General features: G+C 41.6%; 1 protein-coding gene across 1 annotated transcript in view; it reads right to left on the bottom strand.

Moving 5' to 3' along the window:
• DNAJC6 (DnaJ heat shock protein family (Hsp40) member C6) overlaps positions 1 to 26,744 on the bottom strand; it is a gene marked incomplete at its 5' end in the record, with an annotated part of 92,278 nt that overhangs the window by 40,587 nt on the left and 24,947 nt on the right. The window contains 3 exons of the mRNA XM_079726963.1: positions 4,350 to 4,498; positions 4,608 to 4,657; positions 5,640 to 5,790. Of these exons, the coding sequence (XP_079583089.1) occupies positions 4,350 to 4,498; positions 4,608 to 4,657; positions 5,640 to 5,790 (350 nt within the window). The remainder of the gene's footprint in view (positions 1 to 4,349; positions 4,499 to 4,607; positions 4,658 to 5,639; positions 5,791 to 26,744) is intronic.

Below are 26,744 nucleotides of genomic sequence, written 5' to 3'. Positions count from 1 at the left end.
GCTTAAAATGGTATGTTTATGTTATGCGTATTTTACCACAATAAAGAAAAAATAGGAGTGAAAACAGATGGTTAAACTCTCTGAAGCCCATGCATGGATCAAAATATACAGTGGAACCATGTCTTTTAAACTCAGATTCAGAACATCTGGCTTAGATTATGCATCTCATTGGTCTACAGGACTTCACTGTCAACATCAGGACGTTTATTTCCTCAAGGTAGATACTGGCTAAGAAGAGTCAAAACACTGACATTCAATATCTCCTCTGCAGTCCTGAATAGGTATGCTAGCACTCTGAATGAAGGGCTATCTGCCATGTTTTGTTTTGAGTCAAATCCTCTGCTAAAATTGAAACTAAACACAGAGTCCTATTTTAACATTCTGTTACATATGCAAATACTAAGGAATTGTTACTTAATTATTTCATATGATTCCTGTCAACCCATGTGGTTTCTAAGCCTAAAAGTGAATCAAAATACAGAATGATGCCCCTCAGCAAAGTAAAATCTTCCTGGAAACAGCCTATCTCTGTCACCACCGTCTTTATCTTCAAACATATGTCACATAATAAAAAGGTAAAATGACTGAGTTCAGGGTTCAAGGCATAGAGATATAGACACAGCTGGACTCCTGTGAGTCTATAAATAAAACCAGTCTTGTGTTTAGTCTTTTCCAACATGGTATTTATAGAAGACTTGGCCATCTACATTTATTAAAATAAGATTTAACTGCAGACCTAGCACTCCACCTGTCTGGAAGGAGGAGAAAATGATTTCGGGCCTCAAGGACTGGAAGATGAGAACCAAGAACACTTTTCTAAGTCATGCAACAGTGGGATGCAAATCAATTTGCGGTGTTAGTGCTGGGAAGAGAAAGGACTAGGAACTTGAAAAGAGATGTAGCCACATCAAAAACAGAGCTAAGATGAAAAATACTAAGGCTGTGGGACTGTCCTTCTAAGATGCAACTGTGGGTAGAGGGAGCTAGGTCAGAGGGTCCTCTTCCAGTCCGCAGAGTTCTGGGACTATCTATAAAGGGCTAAAGGTGCAGTGCAATCCTGCATTTTAGGGGAAAGAATTGGAAAAGCCTTGTGGTATGTGGAAATCCTACCCTTAGCAAAATTTGGCGAACAAAGAAGGGGTGGGGGTGTGGCATGCGTGGCCTTTCAGGGAGTGGGAGCAGCTCATGCAAAGAGACGGTGCGTCTCCCCTGGTGGGAGCATGGTTCTCAGGCAGCGGAGAAAAGTGAAAGATGAGCTAGAGAGGCACAGAAGCCAGATCATGCGGAGCCTGGTAAGACAAAGACTACGGTTTGCATGGAGAAGTAATAACCCCACCGCTTTCACCTAGACAAGACTCATGTGTCAAGGTCCAGCTCTCACTGCTGTCTCCCTTTACTGAACTCCCTCAGTAGGTACTGTAAATATTATTGTCTTTAGAACGTTCTGACTTCTCTCTCCAACTAGGCTTAAGTGCCTTGAGAATAAGAATCAAACGTTTTTTAGTTAATTAATTATTTTATTTTTGGCTGCGTTGGGTCTTTGTTGCTGTGCACTGGCTTTCTCTAGTTGTGGCGAGCAGGGTCTACTCTTTGTTGCGGTGCGCAGGTTTCTCATTGCGGTGGCTTCTCTTGTTGCAGAGCATAGGCTCTAGGCATGCAGGCTTCAGTAGATGCAGCACGTGGGCTTCAGCAGTTGCGGCACGTGGGCTCTAGGGCGCGTGGGCTTCAGTAGCTGTGGTGCGTGTGATCAGTAGTTGTGGCTTGCGGGCTATAGACTGCAGCCTCAGTAGTTGCGATGCACGGGCTTAGTTGTTCCAGGGCATGTGGGATCTTCCCAGACCAGCGATCGAACCTGTGTCCCCACTGGCAGGTGGATTCTTAACCACTGCGCCACCAAGGAAGTCCCAAGAATCAAATTTTTATTTGATATCTATGTGTTCAACAATTCTTGGCACATTCAATCTTCTGAGAGACATTTCTTAGCCATGCCAGGCACCGTTCCAGGTAGCAAATAAAATAAATGTGTTCCCTGCTCTTCTAGGGCAAGTGAGAGTAGTCTGGGGCAGATGTTCCATATGCAATTCCTGGTTTCTTTGGTAAGACTGTTAAGTCTGGTCACAAAATATGTAGTTACACTAATTGATGCCTTTCTTTAAATATCTTTATAAAAGAGTTTGCTTTTATAAATCATATATACATATAAGAGATACCTTAATATGCATGAATGCTTCTATAATGATATTACATCTTTATTTACTTCCAGAGGGAAAATTTTTCAGATTATCACAAATATTTCAAGATTAAATAAAATTTCTATGAAATATTATACAGGATGTTCCATGGTCCTTCAGTTATGAAAATGATGGCACTATGTGTATCACTGAGTCACTTTGCTGTAGAGCAGAGATCAGCACAGCACTGTAAATCAACTATGCTTCAATAAAAAACAAATCAGAAGAAAGAAAGAAAGAAAGAAAATGATGGCACTGAGTCTCCAAACAAGAAAAAATCAATTCAAAATATTTGCATCTGAATTAGAAATAAAATAGCTACCCAGGGCTTCCCTGGTGGCACAGTGGTTGAGAGTCCGCCTGCCGATGCATGGTACACGGGTTCGTGCCCCGGTCTGGGAAGATCCCACATGCTGCAGAGCGGTTGGGCCCATGAGCCATGGCCGCTGAGCCTGCGCGTCCGGAGCCTGTGCTCCGCAACGGGAGAGGTCACAAAAAAAAAAAAAAAAAGCTACCCACATTTTTGTTGGATGCTAATTCACTTGCTCTGAATTACGTGATAGATGGAATAAGAGGTGGAAGGGCAGTTAACTACAGGGAATATTAAAGAGCTGCATTTGAAATCTCCGTTATAGAATGGAAATTTGGACGAAAGCACTTTAGAATGGTTTTATCAGTGCTTCTCAGAGAGTGGCTCACAGGGCAACAGTAGAAGTAGCACCCAGGAAGTTGTTAGCAATGCAGATTCTCACCACACCCCTCTGCTGAACCAGAAGTGCCAGGCCCAGGTGTTTAACAAGCCCTCTAGGACACTCTGATGTACACTAAAGCTTGAGAACCACTGGGTTACCTCTTGCCTATTTTGGAAACACTCTGGGAAAAGAGAATCCTTCACAAAATTCTCCCTTATCTTATCGAACATTAGGGCAGGAAGTGGTCTAAGAGAGCATACAGACTCTCTTCTAGTTTTTACTGATCAGGAAACTGACGCCCAGAGATTATTAATGGCAACTAAAATTTGGAGCAAAATGTGTTCTGGCATCAAAGCTGAGATCCTCAATACACAGTACACACAACCAACTATCATTTTGCATAGTTGAAATGAAGTTTCACTTTTAAAGGGTCCAATGTGTAAAACCCCTTTCCATTTATTAATAAATCCAGATGTAGCTGAAGAACCAATCATATCTAAAGGCTAAGTCAAGATTTTTGAAAATGTTCCTGAGAGAGAGAAAGCCTGATTTTAGTGAGTAAATCAAGAATTCAGTGACCAGAAATATCAAGCTTAACATCAGATTCAAACCAAAGCCAGCTCTCATAGTTCCTTAACTAGACTGAAACTAGAACTATTTCTCTGCCTAGTTCTAAAAGCTCCTTAAGAGGATAATCCAGGTTTCCAGGTAACACTGTCAGCCCAAAGTAATGGCTAAGACACATGCCTGTGGTCTTGGGCAAGTTACCTTACCTCTCTGTGCCTCAGTTTCTCCATCTACTTCAGAGGACCGTTGAGAGAATTAATGAGATATTGCATGTAAAGTTCCTGGCACACTGTAAATGCTCTAAAAATGTTGCTGCTGCTCTCACTGCTATAAATATTAGCAATAGTATCATCAAACCTACAGTGTGGACTGTTTATGTGCTATACCTCACTTATGAAACACATACCTTTACCAAATGTCAGAAAGCTATATACTGGTGTGTCTCTACTGGTTTAGCCACACTGCCTCATCATGATGCCAAAGCAGCAATAAGGAAGCATGAAAGGCATCATTAGTGCTCCAGCATAAGGGTCTCCAACTGCCCTACGTAGCAGTCAATCTCCACTGAGCCGCATAGCAACGTGCCCTAACAACTGAGCAACCAGCCACAGCTGATTTGAGGCCCTCAATTAGATGGTATCTTATTGACAGAGAAACTTTCCTACAAATATCCTCACCCAAGGAAAAGTTTCAGAATATCTCATAACAGCCTAATAAAAATTTTGTGGATAGAGAAGTGTCCATAGTATATAGTTTTTCAGCTCCATGTGCCTAAAGGCAAAGGCTTTGAGGATAGCTCTTAAGGGGGAAAATACCCTCTTATGTCTTCAACCTTGTGATCAGGGCTAAAATTCCTTACCCTGCTATGAAACTTGGCAGTTCGATAAGACTTGGGCGACAGATTGTACACCGTGTAGTGGTCAAGATGTCTGGAATCCAAAAAGCTTCGAATGTCATCAACCTGATTTCTGAATCCTATGTCAACACTATCCAGAGGAAAGGACATCACTGGAGGAAGGGTCACACAGAAAAAAAATAGGTTAAACAGGTCTGCTGTCACAATAGGCAGCCACTGAAAGCTGAGCTATTGGGCAGTTAATAAACACGAGAAACTTACCAATAATTCTGGAGGTAACATAAGTGAAGTCTAAATCTCCCTTCGTGTAGCTAAAAGCAGGACAGAAAAGGGCACTCATTAAAATGATCCAAATGTCCCAAGATTTCTCTCTCTCAATCACTTGCACATCATGACCTGGGACATTTCCATCCAGTAGCTATATTCTGACTTCCCTTCAGGCCTTCCCCCTAACAAGTAAGCACTTTTGATAGAAGACAGCCCACACCCTCAGGAGCACACACCTACCACTCCAAACAGGGCATGCAGCTAGGGGGTAGGGGAGGAAGTGATGGAGAAAGAACAAAGGACCCTTTTTTTTTGCCTACCAGGTGCTAGCTGGGGATTGAAGGTAAAGGATACAATTACTGGTGAAAAAAATTAAAATGTTGATTAATATGTTGGACTTCACGTTTGAATTTGATTTAAAACCACATATTTTAACTTAAAGTGACCCTAGAACTTTCTAATTCCTAAGAATAAAAAAAGAATTCATATGGCCTGCTTGTAAAAGTTTCACACAGTAGAAGGGTAGAAACTTCTCCCAGTAAATAAATTTTAAAGGGCTATTAAGATACGAAAACAAAATTCTGTTTTGATTACAATCCATAAGTATTGCTTATTTGGATTGCATGTGCATTATTATCTCATTTAATTCTCAAACCACCTAAAGACATAAATCTTACCAGGGTATCAAAGTAAAGCTCAGAGAGGTTAATTAATTTGCCTTAGAAAAAAAAAATTTGCCTTAGGTTAACAAGGGCAGATACTGCATTAGAATTCAGGATGCTGGATTCAAAAGCCAGGGATGTCAACCACTATCCTCTAACGTACCAAGGGGCCGAGTCCTCCCAGCCTATGCCTGTAGCTTCTGAAGGACTCAACTTTGTGGCTTCAATGGCATTCCTAGTCAATCAGATCCCATGCAGTTGCATCACAAAATTGACAGTGCTTGAGCCAAACAAGCAGTTGGCAGGTAAGCAGATCCTTTCGGGGCACGGAGTCCATAAACTTAATGGGGAAGGATGCACATACCTGGTAACAGATTGTATAACTCTGGAAGACGTGTCTTTGAGGGTGTCTTTCAAGTTGTCCTTTAGGTTACTAAACAGCCTCCCTGCACCTCCTTTCACCATGTCAAAGAGACCTCCCCCATAGCTGGGCTCCATGTCTGGAGACGAGGCACCTGCCAGTGAAAATCAGAAAAAGAGGTAATAGCACAGACTACACAGGAAACCAATCCCTCTTTGTTCCTGAAACATACGCAGACCGTCTTTGGGAGTCTGGGACAGATATTCCTGCAAGTTATGTCATGCTTCCAGAACTTACTGACTCTGGGTTACAGACAGCAGTGCTGCTGATCCTCAGAGGAGACCAAGGAAAGCCCCTCACCAAGTTCCAGAACAGAAACCTCCAGAGCTGCACATCCAATACTGTAACCACACATGCCAACTGAACACTGGAAATGTGGCTAGTCTGACTTGAGATGGTGCTGTGAGTATCAAAGTGTCAAAGTGCAAAAAATGTAAAATATCTCATACACTTTTTTTTACAATGATTACATTTAAAATGATAATATTTTGGATATACTGAATTAAATAGATTATGCTATTAAATTAATTTCACCTATTCTTTTTTACTTTTTTAACGTGGAGACTAGAAAAATTTAAATTGTATATGTGGCCTGCATTATACTTCTTTCAGGCAGTGCTGAGGAAGAGCAGCGGTCAGCTCAGAAGTGAGTCCAGGGGCCTCCTCTGGCCTTCGATGGAGTTAACTGTGTTAGAAGACTCCTTCTATGGCTATCTCGAAAAGTAATACTTCACTTCCATCCTGGGAAAGTATTTTCTGAAGGGCCCTTATAACAGCTTTTAAGCTTGAGTACACATAGTGGTCACTGGTGTTATTTGTCAAGTGTCAGGTTCTCCTCCCTGACAGTTTCATAAAATTGTGCTTTCTGGCTCTTTGTGACTGGCTCTAGTCCAGAGTCTCTCAACCTTGGGACTATTGACCTCGGGGCCGAATACTTCTTTGCTATATGTGTGTTGTGGTGGCTGGCGGGGGGGAGGGGGTGGATTGTCCTGTGCATTGTAGGGCGTTTAGCAGCATCCGTGACCTCTGGTGACTAGGTAGCATCCCCCCCCTTCTCCGGCTATGACAGCCAAAATGTCCCTAGATGTTGGCAAAATTAGCCCTGTTTGAAAACCAGCACTCTCGTTTATAATATGTGAGTGGAAATGTTGTGTGTCTCTCTCAGTCTGGAGCATTTAACTGTTAGGGTGAGATTATCCATAGTTCTCATTCCCATATATTCTCTCTCTCTCTCTCTCTCTCTCTCTCTCTCTCTCTCTCTCTCTCTCTCTCTCTCTCTCTCCATAGCAACCCGCAAGGTCTGAGATTGTGGCTACTCTGTCCAGGACTCCTGGCTCCCAGAGTAAAGAGCTTGTGGCAGAGCTCTCAGCTGACCCTTGATAAATATGTACCATGAATGAGAAATAACCCTTTATTATTAGAAGCTACCCCATTCCCATTTTAGGACTGTTCATTACCATAACATAACTTAGCTTATAAAGATTGATACAGGAAGGAAGTAGGAATCTGTGTAGAGGAAGCTAATGTAAACAACAGCCAGGTAGGCTGTACAGACTAGCAGTCAAGAGCGTGAGTCACTCTTACCTGGGTTCTGGCCGGAAGAAAGATTCCTGACCGTGAAACAGGGTTTAAAAATAGTGCCTACTTCATAGGGAAACATAAAATGAGTGTATCTTAAGCACAGTACCTACTACATTTAGGGGTTAATAGATTGCAGCTCTACTATTATTATGCCACACCCTGAAATTCCTATGTTGATGATATTTTTTAATCTTTGTTCACTTATCAACTCTTTGATGACAAAGGGCAAGAATGACATCTCTTCTTTTTAGAAAACTGCAGTATTTGTTCTATACTTCAAAATATGTTAGGAGGATAGATCCCTGGATCTCAGGTACAGTAGAACACAGGAACTTATTTAGCTTACAAGAGCAAACCTCTGTAACTTTGACTCTGTTGCTGAATAAGCTTCCTTCCGTGCTTTCCTCAGGACAAGGGGGGTGCATATCTATGTTCCAACCAGATCAGTTATTTTAAGGGACAGGTACATGCATGCATGTGGACAACGGTTAAATGTGCTTGTGGAAAGTCTGGAGAGAAAATTTAAAAACAAAGTAATGAAGATGGATCTCATGTTAAGTGTTCTTACAAAACAAAACCAGAAAAAAAAAAAAAAACAAGCCACACAAAAGAACACAAAAAACGTTTTGGGCGTTGTGGTGATAGTATGATGAGTATATGCATATGTCTAAACTCATCAAGATGTATACATTAAATGTGTGTGATTTTTATATACCAATTATACCTCAATAAAGCTAAAAAATTAATTGCAGAAAAAGAAAAGTTGGAGGAGGAATTTGTAGATTAAAATGTCTTAAAAGATAAATCAATAAAGTATAATGCATGGAACTTAATCTAAAGAAAGTATAAGAAGTTAATGACATTTATGGGCAATTGGAATTTGAACAATTAACTGGGTATTTGATGTTAAGGATTTATTGTTAATTTTAGGTGTACTAATTATACTGTAGTTATGTTACATATAGTCTTTATCTTTTAGAATACTGAAACATTTATACATTTTAAAAAACTGCAATGTTTAACATTTAAAAAAATAAACAGAATAATAAAAAATACTCATGTAATTAGAACCTGAATTGCTAACGCTTATATAGCACTTACTATTTGCTAGATATTATTCTAAACATTTTACCTATGCTCACCCATTTCACCCTCACAGCATACCTATGAGGTAGATAATATTATTTTTCCATTTTATACATCAAAAAACTGAGGCACAGAGGTTAAGTAACTTGTCTAAGGGTATACAGCTGGTAAGTCAAGGGCAGAGTTGGGATCTGGGCCCTATGCAACCTTTACAACCATATCTCTCTTTCTTCTCCTAATACTATCTTGAATTTAATATTTATATAATATTTATATAATATTTTTAAATTTAATATTTATCATTCCAAATAATTTCTTTAAACTTTTATTTCACATGTAGGTATCCATAGGCAATACATTAATATTGTTTTTCACACTTTCAAACTATATATAAATGGCTTTCTGTTTGCAACTTTATTTTTTCCACGCATCATTATTTAAAATTCTTCTATGCTGATACCACATGTACCTTTAGCTCACTTAAAGTATGCATCCATTACCCCATAGATGGATACTAAGATTATTTCCTATAACAAACAAGAACACATTGGCTTGATTACATGTGAGAGATCTCGCTAGGTTACGCCTAGGAGTGGAAATCTGCTTGGAGATGGGATACACACATCTTCAAATTTCTAGATATTAACGCATCAGTTTCCAAAGTAGCTGTATCGGCTTAAACTCCCACTAGTAGTACATATGAGCTCCGTCACTCTACATTCTCCTTAACACTTGGTATTGTCAGACTTTAACATTTTTACCAATCTGGTGAATGAGACAATATCTCCTCTTGGTCTTATTTGTGGTTTCCCCCAATTATTAGTAAGGTGAAGTATTTTTTTTTACATCTTTATTGGAGTATAATTGCTTTACAATGGTGTGTTAGTTTCTGCTTTATAGCAAAGTGAATCAGTTATACATATACATATGTTCCCATATCTCTTCCCTCTTGCATCTCCCTCCCTCCCACCCTCCCTATCCCACCCCTCTAGGTGGTCACAAAGCACCAGCTGATCTCCCCGTGCTATGCGGCTGCTTCCCACTAGCTATCTACCTTACGTTTGGTCGTATATATATGTCCATGCCACTCTCTCGCTTTGTCACAGCTTACCCTTCCCCCTCCCCATATCCTCAAGTCCATTCTCTAGTAGGTCTGTGTCTTTATTCCCATCTTACCCCTAGGTTCTTCATGACAATTTTTTTTCTTAGATTCCACATATATGTGTTAGCATACGGTATTTGTCTTTCTCTTTCTGACTTAGTAAGGTGAAGTATTTTTTATTGTGCTTACTGGGCAGGCAGCTGTTCTTTAAATCATACTTCACATATCTACTAAACTTCTATGAGCCGTTTAGATGTTCATACATATACCTATAAATACATGTTGACTGTTATGTACTTACACCCTGATCACAAGAGCTTTTGATGCCTAAGTCACCCTTAGGCATCTACTTGAAAACAAGGCTCTATTAGAAATTACAAAGAACAATCAATGCACGTGAATAAACAAATGAATAGACACATGGACAAACACTGATAATGTCTACCACTTACTGAGCTCTCCCATGCACCAGAAACCCCACTTGGACTTTTATGTTAGTACAATTTCATGTTCTGGGAAATAAGGAGGGTGTTTATTATCCCCATTTTATAGGTGAAGAAATGGAGGCTCAAAGAAGGGAAGCAACTCACCTAAGATCTCAGCTAACAAGCGGTAGAGCCAGGAATTCAAACTCAGGTCTGTACAATTCCCAAGCCTACACTGCGTCTCCATTCATGCTATTCCACAGCTCCATATTAGCCCACAATTCTCACAGCTGTAATCAGGACAATCCTTGCCTGCCTTACACACAACCGCTCCTCTCCTATCCCTTGCTCTCTTCCACCTCCCACATGTATTGCATTCATCTGGCTGCTCTCAGCAGCAGGTGTCCTCCCAACAAGCACTCTCATAAATCACTGCATCTGTCAGACCAACCAAGCCAATCTCATTATGCAGGCAGCCAAGCCTCTGTCGCCCACACTGCTTAGCAGCCCTAAATAATTGCCAGGAGCTTGTCTGAAGAGCAGCTCCACAGACCAGGGCTACAGCTACAGATTTGAGAATGTTCTCACTTGTGTTGTTTCCCTATGACATAGGGCATATTATTTCCCTTTAAACACATCCACATATAAAAATCTGTATCGTGTTTTCATTTCAAATACAGCAAGGATAGAGCAACATATGCTTATAACTCCTCATTTCCATCCCGAGCCTGAACACCCTTCTGATACATTATTGTTCTAAGAGATGACACCAAACTGATTATCCAGACCTCTCTCTGACTCTCAATTTCATGCTGGAACAGCACTGCAAGGCACCAACCTATTTAAAGATATAAATATCCTTGATTATCTAAAAATCAGACTCTCACCATCACTCAGGCTGCATGCTCTATTCATTAGAGCCTTGGAACCCTGCAGAAACCAGAGCCATTTGCCAGGGTTACAAAGTCTGCAACCTCCATAGACCCAACTTATATGTCAAACTAGCCAGGACACAAAAAAGAGAAGAGGGGCACTATCTGATTTTGCCCTAATGGTTCTTTTAGGTGGGTGTTCTGACTCACCTTAATGAGCTACATAATGTCAGAAGCACAGATTCTCAAAAGGATACTAGAGCCTCAGCTTGCTGAGAGAAACGGCAGAAAGACTTCAAAAAATGACACAACAAAGAGGGAAACGGTGCAGAGAGTGATATGCAGAAGAAAAACAATGACTAGTAGATCAGGGGTCGACAAACTACAGCCCATGGGCCAAATCCAGCCTGCTGCCTGTTTTTATATAGTCTGTGAAATAAGAATGGCTTTCATGTTTTTAAATGATTGAAAAAAGTCAAAAGAAGAATAATGGGGCTTCCCTGGTGGCAGAGTGTTTGGGAGTCCTCCTGCCGATGCAGGGGACACGGGTTCGTGCCCTGGTCTGGGAGGATCCCACATGCCGCGGAGCGGCTGGGCCCGTGAGCCATGGCCACTGAGCCTGCGTGCCCGGAGCCTGTGCTCCGCAATGGGAGAGGCCACAACAGTGAGAGGCCCGCGTACCACACAAAAAAACAAACAAACAAAAAAAAAGAAGAATGTTTAACAAAGTGAAAACTACATGAAGGTCAAATTTCAATGTCTATAAGTAAAGTTTTACTAGAATACAACTATACTCATTCATTTACATATTGTCTATGGCTTCTTTCACGTTACAATGGCCAAGTTGAATAGTTGTGACAGAGACCTTTAGACAGAGTCTAAAGTACTTACTATCTGGCCCTTTACAGAAGTTTTCTAATCCTTGCACTAGATGGTTGAAAGATTTCGCATTCATAGGAATCCAAATCTTGCCACCTCTGACACTTTTCTAAATGCTTTGGCTAAAATGGCACCTAGTGCTAAGAACATACCCTGTACTTATAAAGGGTCTTTGGGGATTTGAAGCTCTAAGAAGGTGGGAGTGGGGAGGTCAGAGTTGAGACAGCCTGAGAATGCCACCCAAGGAGAAAGCGTCCAGGTCTGTGACGCTAAGGCTCCAGGTAGAAGCTTGTTCTGTGATGTCTTGTCATTTTAAAATCTAAGCCCACCAAAAATAAGCACCAGAGAACTGCACTCTGCCCCCTGTGTCATTTCTAAGCATGTAATAAACAAGTTTTTCTTGGAATTCCTAATGTTTAGGAAACTAGAAACAGCATCTTATCTCTCCCAAGTCATGGGAACTCACCATGACTGTTCTCACTCACAGAGTCACATAAAATTTGTATCTCCTGGGAGAGAATCTGTTTCCCACTGGACTGTTAGTTAGCTGTTTGCTCATTTACTTATATTAAGCTTCAGTCTAAAAAATATTTGAAATGATTCGATTGTTGTTTGAAATTTAAAAAATATATTTTTAAGAAGACCAGCAAAATGTTAAGGATGGTCTTAACTGCCTTAATGTAACTAGAAATATAAGAAAAGTACATGTGGCTACTTTTCATAAACATCTTATTGATTTGTTAGCTGTGGACAAAACACCATGAGAAGCATTGTGAAAGAAGAAGGAAGATGTTGACAAAAGCCTTGCCTTGGAAAGTCCATAATGCACCGTGGTCATTCCCCACATATGCTCCCACTGCTTATACAATATATATGCTCATGGCACCCTAGGCTGCATACAATTTCACTTGGTAACCTCTAAGAAAGGATGCTCCCCCATAAAGTACTGTCATCAAAAGAAAAAGAAGGTATGTAAATATTTATCCAAAAAGATGTTCATTGAGGTACTGCTTACAACGGCAAGAGACAATAAAGGATGTATAATTGATTACCTCTAACAGTGTAATTAGCTATTAGCTATTAAATTAGCTATTAAAATCACTTTGTAGAAGAATACAGATGCTCACAACAAAAGGCTAAATGAAAGATAAAAAGCATACAAACATGCACAGTACAATCTAATTTTTGCAAAAGAAAAATATTTGAGTTTAGAGAAAGAATTCAGATGATTTAATAAACATAAAATAAAAATAACAGCAATTCAAACTTACTGAATGCCTACCATGTATCAGGTACCAATCTAAATTCTTTATAGGTAGTATTTAATCTTCACAGCCACCCTGTGAAGGAGATACCATTGCTCTCTCCATTTTCCACATGCGGAAACTGAAGCAAAGACACATCAGTGACTTGCCCCAGGTCCCACAGTTACTAAGCCAGGATTTGTACCCAGGCGGGCTGGCTGCTCCAGAGTCCAGGCTCTTAGCTGGTACGTTTTCAAAATAATTACAGCAATAATATGTAAGTGGGAGAATGATAAGTGCTTTTTTGTTGTTGGATTGTCATTTCTAAGCTTTCTGTAATTTACATTCATTAGGTTTATAATTAAAAATATGTTATGTAAAATAAAGACAACAGCCAAGTGATATGCCATTAAAATTCAATCTGTCCTCCCTCAATAGATGTAGAGACCTCCCTTCTCTGTACACAAGTCATCATAGTTCACAGTCACAACAGTTTCTCAGCCCAGCCTATGAGATGTAGGCAAATGTTGCCCATAAGACCTTGAGTAGCTCTATGTGGATCTTTAACTCCAAGCAGGCTGGGAACCTGCCAGGAACATCTTTTCAGTACTTGACTTTTTCTAAGACCTGAGACCCCTGCTTCATCGTGGTAGTAACTGCCTCAGCTCTGGTAAAATAATCCAGTACATTAAGAACAGGGAAAAGGGGGCAAAGGACTCTTGGCAACAATTAAAGTTCTTGAGACATCAGCCCACCTCAGTGAGTACTCTGGGCCTCCACAAAAACATGTCCACAGAGCATCAGCTTTCCCATTCCTGGGAAGTCTCTGTCATTCAGTTCTAGTAATTATGAGTTATTATTCCATAGTGTTCAGGATCAGCCTGTATGGGGGATAACTGATAATCTGAATTTTGGCATCATGATCTCCTCATATTCATGTTCTTTTTCACCAGCAAGGCATTTTCCTCTGCAGTTATTTAAGTGTCATAAAGCTACAAACGTCCATTCCTGGATTCTACCAAGTTGGCAATTGCAGGATAGAAATTCCCAAAACTAAAGGGACTTTGAAGAGATGTACCATTCGCCCCTATATTAGGAAAATACTATTTCTTCTCCACAACACTTGGCAGGGGACAAAGAACCAGTGTCATCACCACTGAAGGCTTCATCATCCTTGTTTCTAGCAGATTTTCCAGCTCTTGGCTTCCCACAATTCAAGAAATGGATAACATGGGGATAACAACTAGATATATCATGGAAAAGCCCACTACCTTGGCTTCTAAAATCAAAGACTGCTTATACCTCATTCCCAATTCATCCCATTTCAGGGAAGCTTAGAGAAAACAGGATGGACTTTGAGGAGACAGGTCTTAGACTGGAGACTTCGTTTTTTCACTTAAAATCTGTGTGAACCTAAGCATATTTAACTCCTTTAAGGCTGCTTCTCCCTTTATAAATTGGAACAAGTTAAGAAAAAAAAACTTTTCTACATGTCAAAAGGTGTTAAAAGGATCAAACAAGATCATGTATGTCAACATGATTTTTAAGTAGTAAGATTTTCTAAAACAGTCAGGAATTTTTATTTTAATTCTTAGAAATTCAGCTCTCATGTAAATGAGTCGTTGTGTTATATTAAAGATAACAATTTCACAGAAAAAAACTTTAAGTGAAAAAATTGACACTCCCTATGCCAAACAAGAGGCTAGGCGTGGGACAAAGCCTCCACAGTCAAATTATGGGGTTTAAGTCAAAATATGGGGTACAGATTCAACTTTTGCTACCAGCTAGATATATAGCGTAGCAAAGTTAAGTAACTGATCAAGGTCTTGATATCCTTATCTTTAAATTGGAAGCTTCAATAGAATCTCACATAGGATTGCAGTGAGGATTATATAAGTCAAAGTTTTATAACCTCTTAGCACAGTGCCTGGTGTGTTGTGCACACGTAATAAATGATAGCTACAAGGTGGCTCTGGGGAATGAAAAGAATAAAGCCATGAAAATGCTGTCTCCAGCAGAGTTAGGCAGCCTCAGCAAAAAAAAAAAAAAGGCCATGCTGTTCAGTTTCAGAGTTGATGAAGACAGACAATAGGGACGTGTGCAACAAGGACAGGATCTCTTTCTGGAGCTTCCGTTGCAGCACATGTAAATTCTTCACTTCTGATAGTTCAGAATCACGAGTGTTTAACAGAGGTGAACCTCTTTATAGCTTTGGGGTTTCCTCTTCCCATCTTGAAGTGAGCTGGTACCTAATATGGGGAACGATTATGTGCTCTTTGCACGACTAATATTCAGGTTCACACAGATTCATGGATACTGGCTTCTGAAATACTGAAATAGTTCTGTACTATTTGGCACATACTATGAGCTACAAAAACTACAAGTCACTTGATGACATTGCATAGCAGTGGCCCAAGACATGGACCGGTCTGGCAGCCGCTCAACAGACCCTGGGGGCAGAGGCCTGGGTGTGTGCTGCATCCACCAGCAGCTCCAAAGGAACTCAGCACCACTGGCAGGTGCAGGCCACAAAGCAGGTGGTGCCAATGGTTCTGGCTTTGAGGGTCCAAACCACGAAGGACCCTCAAAGTGTATCACAGCCCTGACAAGTCAGTAACACACTCAGTCCTTCTTGAGCTGGAATAAGGTGACGGGCCCTCTGAGAGAGTCAACTTAACAGGGATGTTGCTGGAAGGATCTGATGCCATTCCCTACATCAAACCATCACTTGGAAATGGGGATCATTTAGCTAGCGACAAGGATACTCTAGAGAATGTCCCAACTCAACAAAAAAAGAGGGACATTAGCATGATAATGTGTGCTATAAATATTACCACACAGTAAACAATTATATGTGCATGTGTGTATTTGTTTGTTTAGAGAATAAAAGGGACTACACTTTATATTTTATATATATTTATACATTAAATTGTATTATCAGGACAGTTTTTAAATATTTTATTACCACTCTTGATACCATCAAATCAGTAGGTACAGTATTTCTTTACCCACTTTTAGGACTTTGATGGGAGGAGCAACCCCAGCTCCTTCCTGAGCAATGAATCACATAACAGAATAACAGAACCACAGACTCAGGGTCTCAAAGAAGATAGAAACAGGGGAATGAATTTAGATGATTCCCTAAGTCCCTTCCAGTTCTAAAATTCTTTGAGACTGTATCATCATTGTAAAAAGGTCATCTGGGGCTTCCCTGGTGGTGCAGTGGTCGAGAGTCCGCCTGCCAATGCAGGGGACACGGGTTCATGCCCCGGTCCAGGAAGATCCCACATGCCGCGGAGCGGCTGGGCCCGTGAGCCATGGCCGCTGAGCCTGCGCGTCCGGAGCCTGTGCTCCGCAACGGGAGAGACCACAACAGTAAGAGGCCCTTGTACCGAAAAAAAAAAAAAAAAAAAAGGTCATTTGTTAAGCAATTCTTTGAGACTGTATCATCATTGTAAAAAGGTCATCTGTTAAGCACATACTCTAGACTAGGCACTCTGCTAAGTAGTTTCTACACGCTACTAAATTAGACCCACACACTAAGCACAGTGGCCCTTGGGTGTCCCACTGAGGAAACGGAGGCTTTGGTGAAGTTTAGTGACAGTCATGGCAGAATGAGTGAATCTACATTTGGCTGGATCCAAAACCTCTGCTCTTACTCACCTCCCCATCCTGAAGTCTTTCATAAGAACTTTGTCTCTCCTGTCCCCATTCTCTCACCTCACTTTGCCCCTCCATCCTAGGATGTGGAGCAGTCTGACCGACACAGAATTATTTGTGAATGGGTCTGACCCATCCACCTTAATCCCAGCAACTCTGAGTCTTCTATAACAGGAACAATGTTTCATGCTTCCTCATACCTTCCTAAAAGGTACTGTGCCATACCTTGGCACAATACCTGGCACACAGTAAACGCTCAATAAATGTACATGAAACTGGGCTGCTGCAGAATATAAGAATCAGAGAGAAGATGACAGAGGCAACAAGGAAGACCAAACAGATCAACCTTGGGAGAGACTTGGTCTGGGCCTAACTGTAGGCAGCAAATATAACCAGATGCTTTCACTGTCTCTTCATATTTCTCTGAATTTCTGATTGTAGCACTGTATCATTCAGCACCCACTGAGCATGCTTGCCTAAGAGATGGAGATTTCATGAAACTCAACAAGAGCTGGTTATATTTGCTGCCTACAGTTTTTATACTAAGACAGATAAGAGGAGCTAATTAATTAACCATCTCTAGCTCCTCTTTTCCGAAAGGATCCAAGATATTTAAAAAGAATGATAAGAGTAGAAAGAATGAGAAATAGAGTCAAAGTGAAGACCAAACTGAGACCAAAATTGACTTTGGTAGAATAAAGGCAAGGCACAGTGGTCGCGAACAGGCTGGTAGTGCTAGGGAAGCCCCAGATAAATGGATGGAACACATTTTGTTCCTTCATGGATCACTGAAGTCAGGCTACAGTTGTCAATCCAAATTCTACACAGTAAATTCTCATATAAAACAATACATCGATATTGCTTACTTTGATTCAACAAATATCTTAAGTACTCATGATGTGCCAGGGAAACAGATCTGTCTAGGAGATCTTTACTCTCCAACACTTGGGCCAAATAAAGAGGTTCCCCATTATGAAGTAATAATGATCAAATCTAATGAGATCAGAACTCAGTGGAATTCTGAAGAAACAGAAAAGTTTCTGCCTACCACTTGGCCTCTCAACTCCAGGAAGTGAGGGACCATCACATTTTTTCCCTCTTTTCTTTAACCAAAAGGTCAGGGCTTAAATGGCATTAAATGGACTATGACATTTCCCTCTGATGACTAGTCTTGTTGCCTGGAACAGAGAAAATGCCCTCAGTGTTATCTGACCCTGTCCATCAGAGGACAGAGATAGCAAAGAGCTGAAGGCCTGCTGAAAGAATACTACCATGAAAAAATCAAGCAAAAATTTTCTTTTCACCATTTTGGTTCTATTTAACGGGGAGAGGGGAGGCAACAGAGGCTTCAAAGGGTGACTGAGAACTCTACTGTCCTCCCGGACAACTCCCAGATACTCGAGAATCTTAGGAAAGCACTGTTTGTTATGCAAATGAAGGTCTAAGAGGAGTCTCTCACCCTCCCTCCTTCCAATAAGACTGTCCTCTTAGCAACTCCTAGATGGAAATTCTAGAGCTGCCACTGTAAGCAGACTTCTGAGAGAAAGATCTCACCGTTGCTCTCCAAAGGAGCAGCAACTGTCATGTACGGATATTGTTTGTTGTTTACAAGCTCAGAGTAGATGTATGTATACTATGTACACACACACATATGCTGCACATACGCCAGAGGAGCCTTACTACATGCTAAGCATCATGCTAGGAACATACAATACCCCACACAGTAAAACTAACAGATATTTTTGCTCTTATTTTTCAGATAAGGCAAGTGGGCCTCAAAGAGGCAGATTCATTCACACAAGGTTTCTTAGTTAGGATATACAAATGTCTATACGATGCCAAAACCCGTGCTTTCTTCATTTTGTCAGTCACAGTCGGGTACCTTCAACCACAGAGGTGGAAGTTCTGCTTGAATCTTGAGAGGAAGCAACCCAGACTCATAACACTTCAAAACTCAACAGGATATTAGTAACATATTCCCATGCCTCACATGGATACACTACGAAGACCAAATTATTCTCCACAAAGCATCAATATGATTAACTTTTCTAAAAAACAGCTCTACTGACATATATAAAATTGACATATAATAAACTACACATATTTAAAATGTAAACCTTCAATAAGTATTCACATATACATGTATGGGTGTACACATACACACACACACACACACACAAAGCATTAACTCCAAAGCCTGAGTCCCTCTTGCCATACTCTCCAGTAGAGTCCAGAGTGGGAGAAGATAAGACAAATGCAAGATTCACCATGAATTACCATCCATGCTCCCATAAGGCTGTCCCCATTGCCACAGCCATTCTCTCCTAAAGCTCTGTGTTGTGCTAAGAACTAGGAACCTGGCTCAATTACTTGAGACAATTCAGAGAAAACGCTATGTAGCCATGTATCACAGAGCTCAAGACAGGCATCAACCAATAGATATAATAAAGAATTCTAGAATTTTAGATCTGAGGGTACAACTGGTCAAGATATCTTCATTTGTGTGTGTGTGTGTGTGTGTGTGTGTGTGTGCGTGTGTGACTGTGAAGTTGAGAGAGGGAAGGAAAGGGGGAAAGGAAGTACTAAACAAATATACATTCCAGTTTCTACTGTAAAAAAGGTTTTCGTTCAGATTAAAATACAGTATATATATATATATTATATATGTGTATGTTATATATATTTTATAACATATTTTATTATATAACATTATATAATATGTATTTTATTATAGAATAATAAATATACTGCAGAGGTCATTCATATTTAATATGGAAAATCTGGGCACACCTAAAGACACCCATCAAGAACATTAGGAAGAAAGCAAATAGAAAAGAGGAAAGGATGGGGGATGAAAGGAGAAAAAAAGAAAATCTAGGATAAAACCAGAGAGGGGCCTCTGCAACATAAAGACTGCAAAGCAGTATGATTAAGTCACTTCTCTGCACCTGAGGTCCACTAAAACCAAAGAAAATGGAATTAAAACAGAGAAGAAAATAAAACAAGAAACAAACAAGGGTGACCACTGTTAACATTTTGGAGAACTGTACACCCTCGCATTTTTAGTTCTGTGTTTTTGTGGACATGCACACATATATATTATGTGTTCTATGCACAGGTACAAAAAAATAAGTTCATACTATATATAGTTTGGACCTGCCATTTTTCCCACTTAACAGTGAAAAGCAGTCTTCCAAGTCATGAATATTTTTTCTCTAAATCTCTCACAGAGCTGCACCATAACTGTTAACTGCTTTTCTCTTGCTCAGACTTGCCAAGCATTATTATATATATATATACACACGTATATGTATATATTATGTACATAATATGTATATATTATATACATATAAAGTGAACAGGAGTTCAGAGGAGTTTATTTCCAGCTTGAGGAGAGGGATACAGGTTGCTGGAAGTAGTAAAGAGGAAGGCTTTATGGAAGAGGTGGTATTTGAATTGCAGTTTGGGTAGAAATAGGCTAAAGGACATATCAGGCTGAGGGAGGAGAGAAAGCACAGACCAAGAGACCAACAAGTCAAGGACATACATAAGAAGGAAAAGAATACCTGAGCACCAGTTATAACTGTTCTGGGGACCATGCTAAGAAAACTGAGATGGGTTTTACAGTCTCCACTAAATGGAGAGGGAGGAGAGGACACTGAGATTGTGAATAATCTGTCTAAGAGACCAACTATAGTGCACACTGCAACCAGGATATCATGCTGTTTCTTCAGGGAACTGGGAGGATGTAGAGGGAGTGTTAGAGAAAGGGGGGAAGTGAGCCTGGGAAGTTGAGTAGTCCTCAGATCCCAGAAGGTCTGAAGGTCAAGCAAAAGAGTAAGAACTCTTGCCTGCTCTCTGTATAACTGCTTGTGGGATTTGGTCCTCACACTGACATAACAAATGACAAAAAACAGTGATCAGCAGATTTCTAAGAAGCCCTTCACAGAGCAGATTAATGCTGCCTCAGACAAGTGGAATTCCCCAGGGATAGCGTGTGCACGCACACACACACACACACACACTCACTCTCTCTCTCTCTCTCTCTTCAGGGCATATTTCAAAAGCCAGAATTCCATCCGAGGACACCTGAAGAAAATTTCAAGGCAGCACCTTCAGCATCTAATCATCAGATAAATGTATTAGTAGGAATCTCTGATGCGCCGTCTCTGGAGGAAGTCGTGCCGAGCATAAAAATGCTCAGTGAGGGGCTTCCCTGGTGGCGCGGTGGTTGACAGTCCGTCTGCCGATGCAGGGGACACGGGTTCGTGCCCCGGTCCAGGAAGATCCCACATGCCGCAGAGCGGCTGGGCCCGTGAGCCATGGCCGCTGAGCCTGCGCGTCCGGAGCCTGTGCTCCGCAATGGGAGAGGCCACAACAGTGAGAGGCCCGCGTACCGAAAAAAAAAAAAGAAAAAAAAAAAATGCTCAGTGAGGATCAGTGAACTCAGAGTGAGGATACATCTAAATGCTAACCAAACAGGGAATGTGGAAATACTCTGAAAGTGAATCCTGAAACAAAAAACAACAACAACACAAAACAAAACCCCACAGCAAGCAATGGGAGGAAAACCTGCTACCAAAGTACAAAAAGAACCTTCAACTCCTCATTTCACTGGTCTCAGGACAAAGCTTCTGGCATGGACTTGTCTGGGAGACATTCTCATAAAGTCCTCACCAGTACCCTCTCACATGGAAAAACCAAACACTGAGCAAATTTAATCAAAGGCAATGATGGAGACACCTGGGTCTGGCCTAGGCACATAGCAGATGTGAGCTAAAGCTCAAGGGCACACCTTTACTTGCTGGGTAGTAGGTTGGTTTCTAGTCTCTCTTCAGACCCCCTCCGCTCAAACAATGCCCCTCCACGTGTTACTTGTCTCAAAGAGTCTCAACTCAACAATAAGCACTGCTGGAAAACCAGAGAAAAGAAAAGAAGCATTTGGTACCAGCATGATGTAATTGAAAGGACCTATGCTTTGCAAATAAGCAGACCTGGATTAATGACACTGACCTTCCTTCCTTACTACCTGCATATCAATGGGCAGGCTAATTAATCTAAGCCTCAGTTTCCTCAACTGTAAAATGGGGGCAGATCGTATCTTCCTTCCATGTATGTGGTAGGGTTTAAACAAGATAATGACAGATAAACATCTGTCACCTGGAAGGCAATCATAAAGAGTATTTTCCTATACATGCCTATATTCTTATTCTCCTATGGGAAAGTGGAGGAGATCATCCTGAGCAGAACCACCACAAGAAAGGAAAGGAAACAGGCACTTGGGAATGGTCTGCATCTAGGAACTGCCAAATGCTTCCATCCATTCGGTGGAAAGGCCACTTACTATCTGTATAACCTCATGCATAGAGAAAGCCTATGATACCTTCCTCACAGAGTCATCACAAAGATTAAATCCGCCATCTGTAAAAAGCACACTGTTACATTTACCACTTAGTAAATGGTAACTTGAGGTGGAGGTGTATGTGGTGGCACTGAATTAACCAGAACATTGTTCACAATGGATCACCAACTGGGACTCTGAAATCCTTTCCCTGTCTGGAGTTTTTTTTATCGTATGGGGATTTGAATTGCACAGAGATCAGACATGCAGGAAATGGTCCTCAGATGAAAATCCTCACATCGGCCCCATGCTGCCTGAGGCAGGCTTACCAAGCAAAGGAAGGGGGTCCCTCCCTGGCTCCATGTTAACTTGCTGGTCTGGCTGTCTTTCTGGCTTAATTATGCTCCAATAATCCTGACAAGACTGGCTGGGCTGCACTGTAAATCATGACAGTGGAAATCCTAAAATAAAAGCAAGATTAATGATATGACCTCAATCTCGGCATGAAGGCCCATTAATTGGAAATCATGGACTTAACTGAATTCTGGGCATAGAACAGCCAGCTGGATTAAATTTTCTGAGACCTGTTTCTTCACCCACATGAAGATAACTGGAACGCACCAATGACAACAAAGCCAAACACTGGGTGTTGCTGAGGAGACAGATAATTGATTGTTTCCCTGGCATACTAGCTCCCCAGCCATCAGTCATGCTTTGGAGGGGCCACCACCACCATTTCAGCCACCTTCCTGTCCTCTACATGCTCAAGGGTGCCATGTAACCTCTTAGAGGCTCAGTTTTGAGATTACTGTTAACTAAAATATATATATATATATTTACACACACACATACACAAGTGCTCAATAAGAAGTAGCCATTATCATCATCCCATATTTGCCATCATCTACTACTATAAGGAACTTGGAGGGGAGGAGGGGAACAGGAAAGAGCTGTGCGGCTTTTCTTCTGCAAGCTGCAGAAATGGCACCACAAACGGCGCAGACAAATCACTGTACACCCAGGGCCTCCCTGCGTTCAAGGCAGCTTCTGCCTCTCCTTGCCATTTGACAGATGCAGATTCCAGTATGTCTCTTCTCTTTCCTTCAGTCTAGTCCGTGTGAGGCTACCCGCTCTCAGAACCAAGATTTACAGGCATGAATCCTCACCCAACACTGAGATGGGTATCACACTCTTCACTGTAGAGAAGGGAGGATGGTGTGCAACGTGTCTAAGGCATTGATTATAGAACATACTGGAACCAGGATATCATGCTGTTTCCTCAAGGAATTGGGAGGATGTAGAGAGTGTGTTAGAGAGGGTGGGAGACAAAATTAGGAAGGTGAGTCGTCCTCAAATCCCAAAAGGCTTGAGGGCCAAACTAACCTTCAACAGAACAGAGTTATTTAGAATTAATGGGAGGGGTGTGGGAATGCTTTTGTTGGAAGCTTCAAATAGACAAATTAATGTGCAAGAAAAGCTTAATGAGAACAGAGACGGTGCTTAATTTATGTCTGTACCAAGCACCCAGCAGGTTGCCTACCAAGGTATAAACAGTCCAAAATAGGAGGCTGAATCAAATGGAATTAAATCTGTCAAGAAACCAAGAGCACCACTTCACTCTTAAACCAACTGCAATTGCTTTGAAGTGCTGCCTGGTAATAATGGCAGTGGTTATCATTCATTACTCACCTTCTGATTGCTGGGAACTGGGCCTCCAGGCTTTAAATCCATTGTCTCATTTGATCCTCACAATCATGTTGCCAAGTAAGCTCTATCATCCCCCATTTACAGATGAGCAAACTGAGGACCCAAGACACAGATACAGTCACACAGCCAGGGCTCTTCCCCAGATCTGTCTCCCTCCAAAGCCTATGATCTTCTCATGACATTTTACATATTAGTTAAAAGCTTAAAACATAAAGGGAAACAATCAAACCAGCAAGCACTGCTGGAGTAGAGAAGCCAGGTCCTGTGATGTCTGCTCTGTATATGATGTAAGGATATTTTTAAGGCCAGGTCCTAAGAAGAGGAAACCTCTAAACATCACTTGCTGGGAAGGCACAAGTGAATGAAAACTACATGCTGAGTCTTTAGCAGTCAGGAGAGGAAAGCCGAGGCCCAGTTCTGCTCATGGTCCCTTGTGCAGACAAGATGGTCATGCACCGGGATGGGGGCAGCGCCTTCAGAGGCTCTTTATATGTGGAATCTTAAAAAGCCAAACTTGTAAAAACAGAGAGTGAAATAGTGATTACCAGGGTCTGGAGGGTGGGGGGATAGGACTGAGGTTTAAAGGTACGAACTTGTAATGAGTGGTAAATAAGACCTAGTGATCTAATGCACGTTATAGTGAACACAGACAACATTATTGTATTATAACCATCAAACCCGCTAAGAGACTAGATCTTCATTATTTCAACCACAAAAAAGAAATGATAATTATGTGATGTGATAGAGGTGCTAAGTAATGCTATAAGGGTAATCATATTACAACATATAGATGTATCTAATCAACATGTTGTACACCTTACATTTATATAATGTTATATGTCAAATATATTTCAGTAAAAAAATAAATAAAAGGTGGTCTTTCCTAAATTTGTCTCTTCTTGCTGCCCCATCCCACCCACCCAACAGGCACAGGCACTCTTTAGGGTCAGCAGCTGCTCAGATTTTGATCCTCCTGTTCACCAGTCATGTGTACAAGCATCCCAGCGGCGGCAGGAGAGGTCACGTATCTAACGAACAGCGGGGTGAGACACAAAGCAGGTTTGCCTGGCCCTAAATCCCATGCCCTCCCACCATCCTATTCTTCATTTCCCCGTTAGAGAGAAGAGCAGAGGTCTCAGTGCAATTGCCAAAGTGCATGGGTGGCTGTACCTCTGAAAGAGCCCCAAGATGACTTTGCCCAATATAAATGAGACATAAGAAATGCCTACAGGGCTTCCCTGGTGGTGCAGTGGTTGACAGTCCGCCTGCCGATGCAGGGAACACGGGTTCGTGCCCCGGTCCGGGAAGATCCCACATGCCGTGGAGCGGCTGGGCCCGTGAGCCATGGCCACTGAGCCTGCGCATCCGGAGCCTGTGCTCCGCAACGGGAGAGGCCACAACAGTGAGAGGCCCGCGTACAGCAAAAAAAAAAAAAAAAAAAAAAAAGAAATGCCTACGTCCAAGACACCCAATTCTTCCCTCAGCAGCTACTGTCACTGTGGTTCTCACAGGTATAGAAGCCTGGACTCGCCCAGGATGGTGGGGGGCAGCACATGAGTAGAGCCAACGTCTCTTCTCCCCACACACCTACACACTTGAGTCCACTCCCTCCCAGGCATGAGTCCAGGCATTTGGGAATCTGTATTATCTGACTCATGAGAGTAAACCAAAGGAGTTCAGTTCCAAATACCAGTGTACCCTGAAGCAGATGGCTTTCCCCCTCTGGGCAAAGCCTCTTCCTCTGTAAAATGAGGAGGTAGAATTAGCTGCTCCCTAAGGTCCCATAACACTGGAGACTCCATGATTCACAGACTCTCTAAAACATGATTATTAATTGTGATTTGTGCTACAGGGCAAGGCACTGGTAGGAACCCCACCACATTGGACATGGAGCTGAAGTTTTAACTGCCACTAAAGGGTGGCATTGGTCCAACAAAAAGCATCCCAATCTCCATCATGGCTTGTGTTTTCTATTTCTGTCCAGGAAGACCTGGTGAGGGCTGTTATGTAATAGGCTGGCCAGCTGCAAGCTCCTTCTGTCCTCTTTCTCTGTACTTGGCATTAATCTCAAAGGGCTGATCTCTCCCTGGCTGCCCTTTTTTGTAACCTTTAAACATCTGCATCTTACCTTTATAACTGTAAGCTCCTAGAAGGCAAGCTGGGTGGGTTAGACAAGACTGCACACACAGTGCAGAGCACAGAGCTGTGGACACAGTGGTAGTAAGAGTACTCTAGTATTCCGCTACTAAAAATGACAAACAGTAACTAAAACAGGCTCATGTTTGAGAGCCTCCTCTGTACCAGTCATTGTTCTAAATGCTTTACAACTCTATGAGGTACGTATTACTGCTATCTTATATTTTGTAGGTGTGGAAACAGATATAGAGAGGCTATCTTCCTTGCTGAGGTCACACAGTTAATAAAGGCAAAATGTGGACAGTCTCCCACAACCATTTGTTGAATGAAATTACCTAGACAACAGTTGGGACTGTGTCCTTTTGGCATTGGAGAGACCTGGGTCCAAACTCTAGCTTCGCAATTTACTAGCTATTTCTTTAGATAAAGCCGCCTAAACCTTTCTGAAGCTCAGTTTCTTCATCTGTAAAATGGGATAACAGTATCTACCTTATGGGGTTATTCTGAAGATCAGAGATAAATGCCTGTAAAAGAACCTAGTGTGGTCCCGGCCTAGTCTTTTATTCATGTATTTACTAAGCTCCTACTGTGTAAAAGGTTCTGTGGCAGGTGGTGGGAAAACAGAAGAAACCATGTCCCTGCCCTCAAGCTGCTCAGGCAAACATACACAAAAAACTATATACCATGAGGAAAGGACAATGTTATTTATGCACTGGGTATCATGGGAACCCAGCGGAGAGCACCCGAGGGCAAGGATAGCTGAACAGAGTCTGCGAGGATGAGTGAGGCTAGCCAGGCCCACTTGGACAGATGATTCCATTCCCAGCCGATGAGGCGATACCCCAGGGTACTGACCATGACCCTGTTCTCATACCTCACATTCAACCTCTCAGAAGAGCACTGTCTGTGCTGCCTTCAAATTCTGTCCAGAATCCAAAATGTGTGTAGAGCTTCCACTTCTCTTTTTTTTAAGAGAAAATGGAGGAGATGTGGGGGGTGGGGATTTATTTTTATA

The sequence above is a fragment of the Hyperoodon ampullatus genome (assembly GCF_949752795.1).
Source record: "Hyperoodon ampullatus genome assembly, chromosome: 2".
In the NCBI taxonomy this organism is placed as follows: domain Eukaryota; kingdom Metazoa; phylum Chordata; class Mammalia; order Artiodactyla; family Ziphiidae; genus Hyperoodon; species Hyperoodon ampullatus.
The sequence above is the reverse complement of the archived record's forward strand: the minus strand, read 5'-3'. Positions and strand labels throughout refer to the sequence as shown.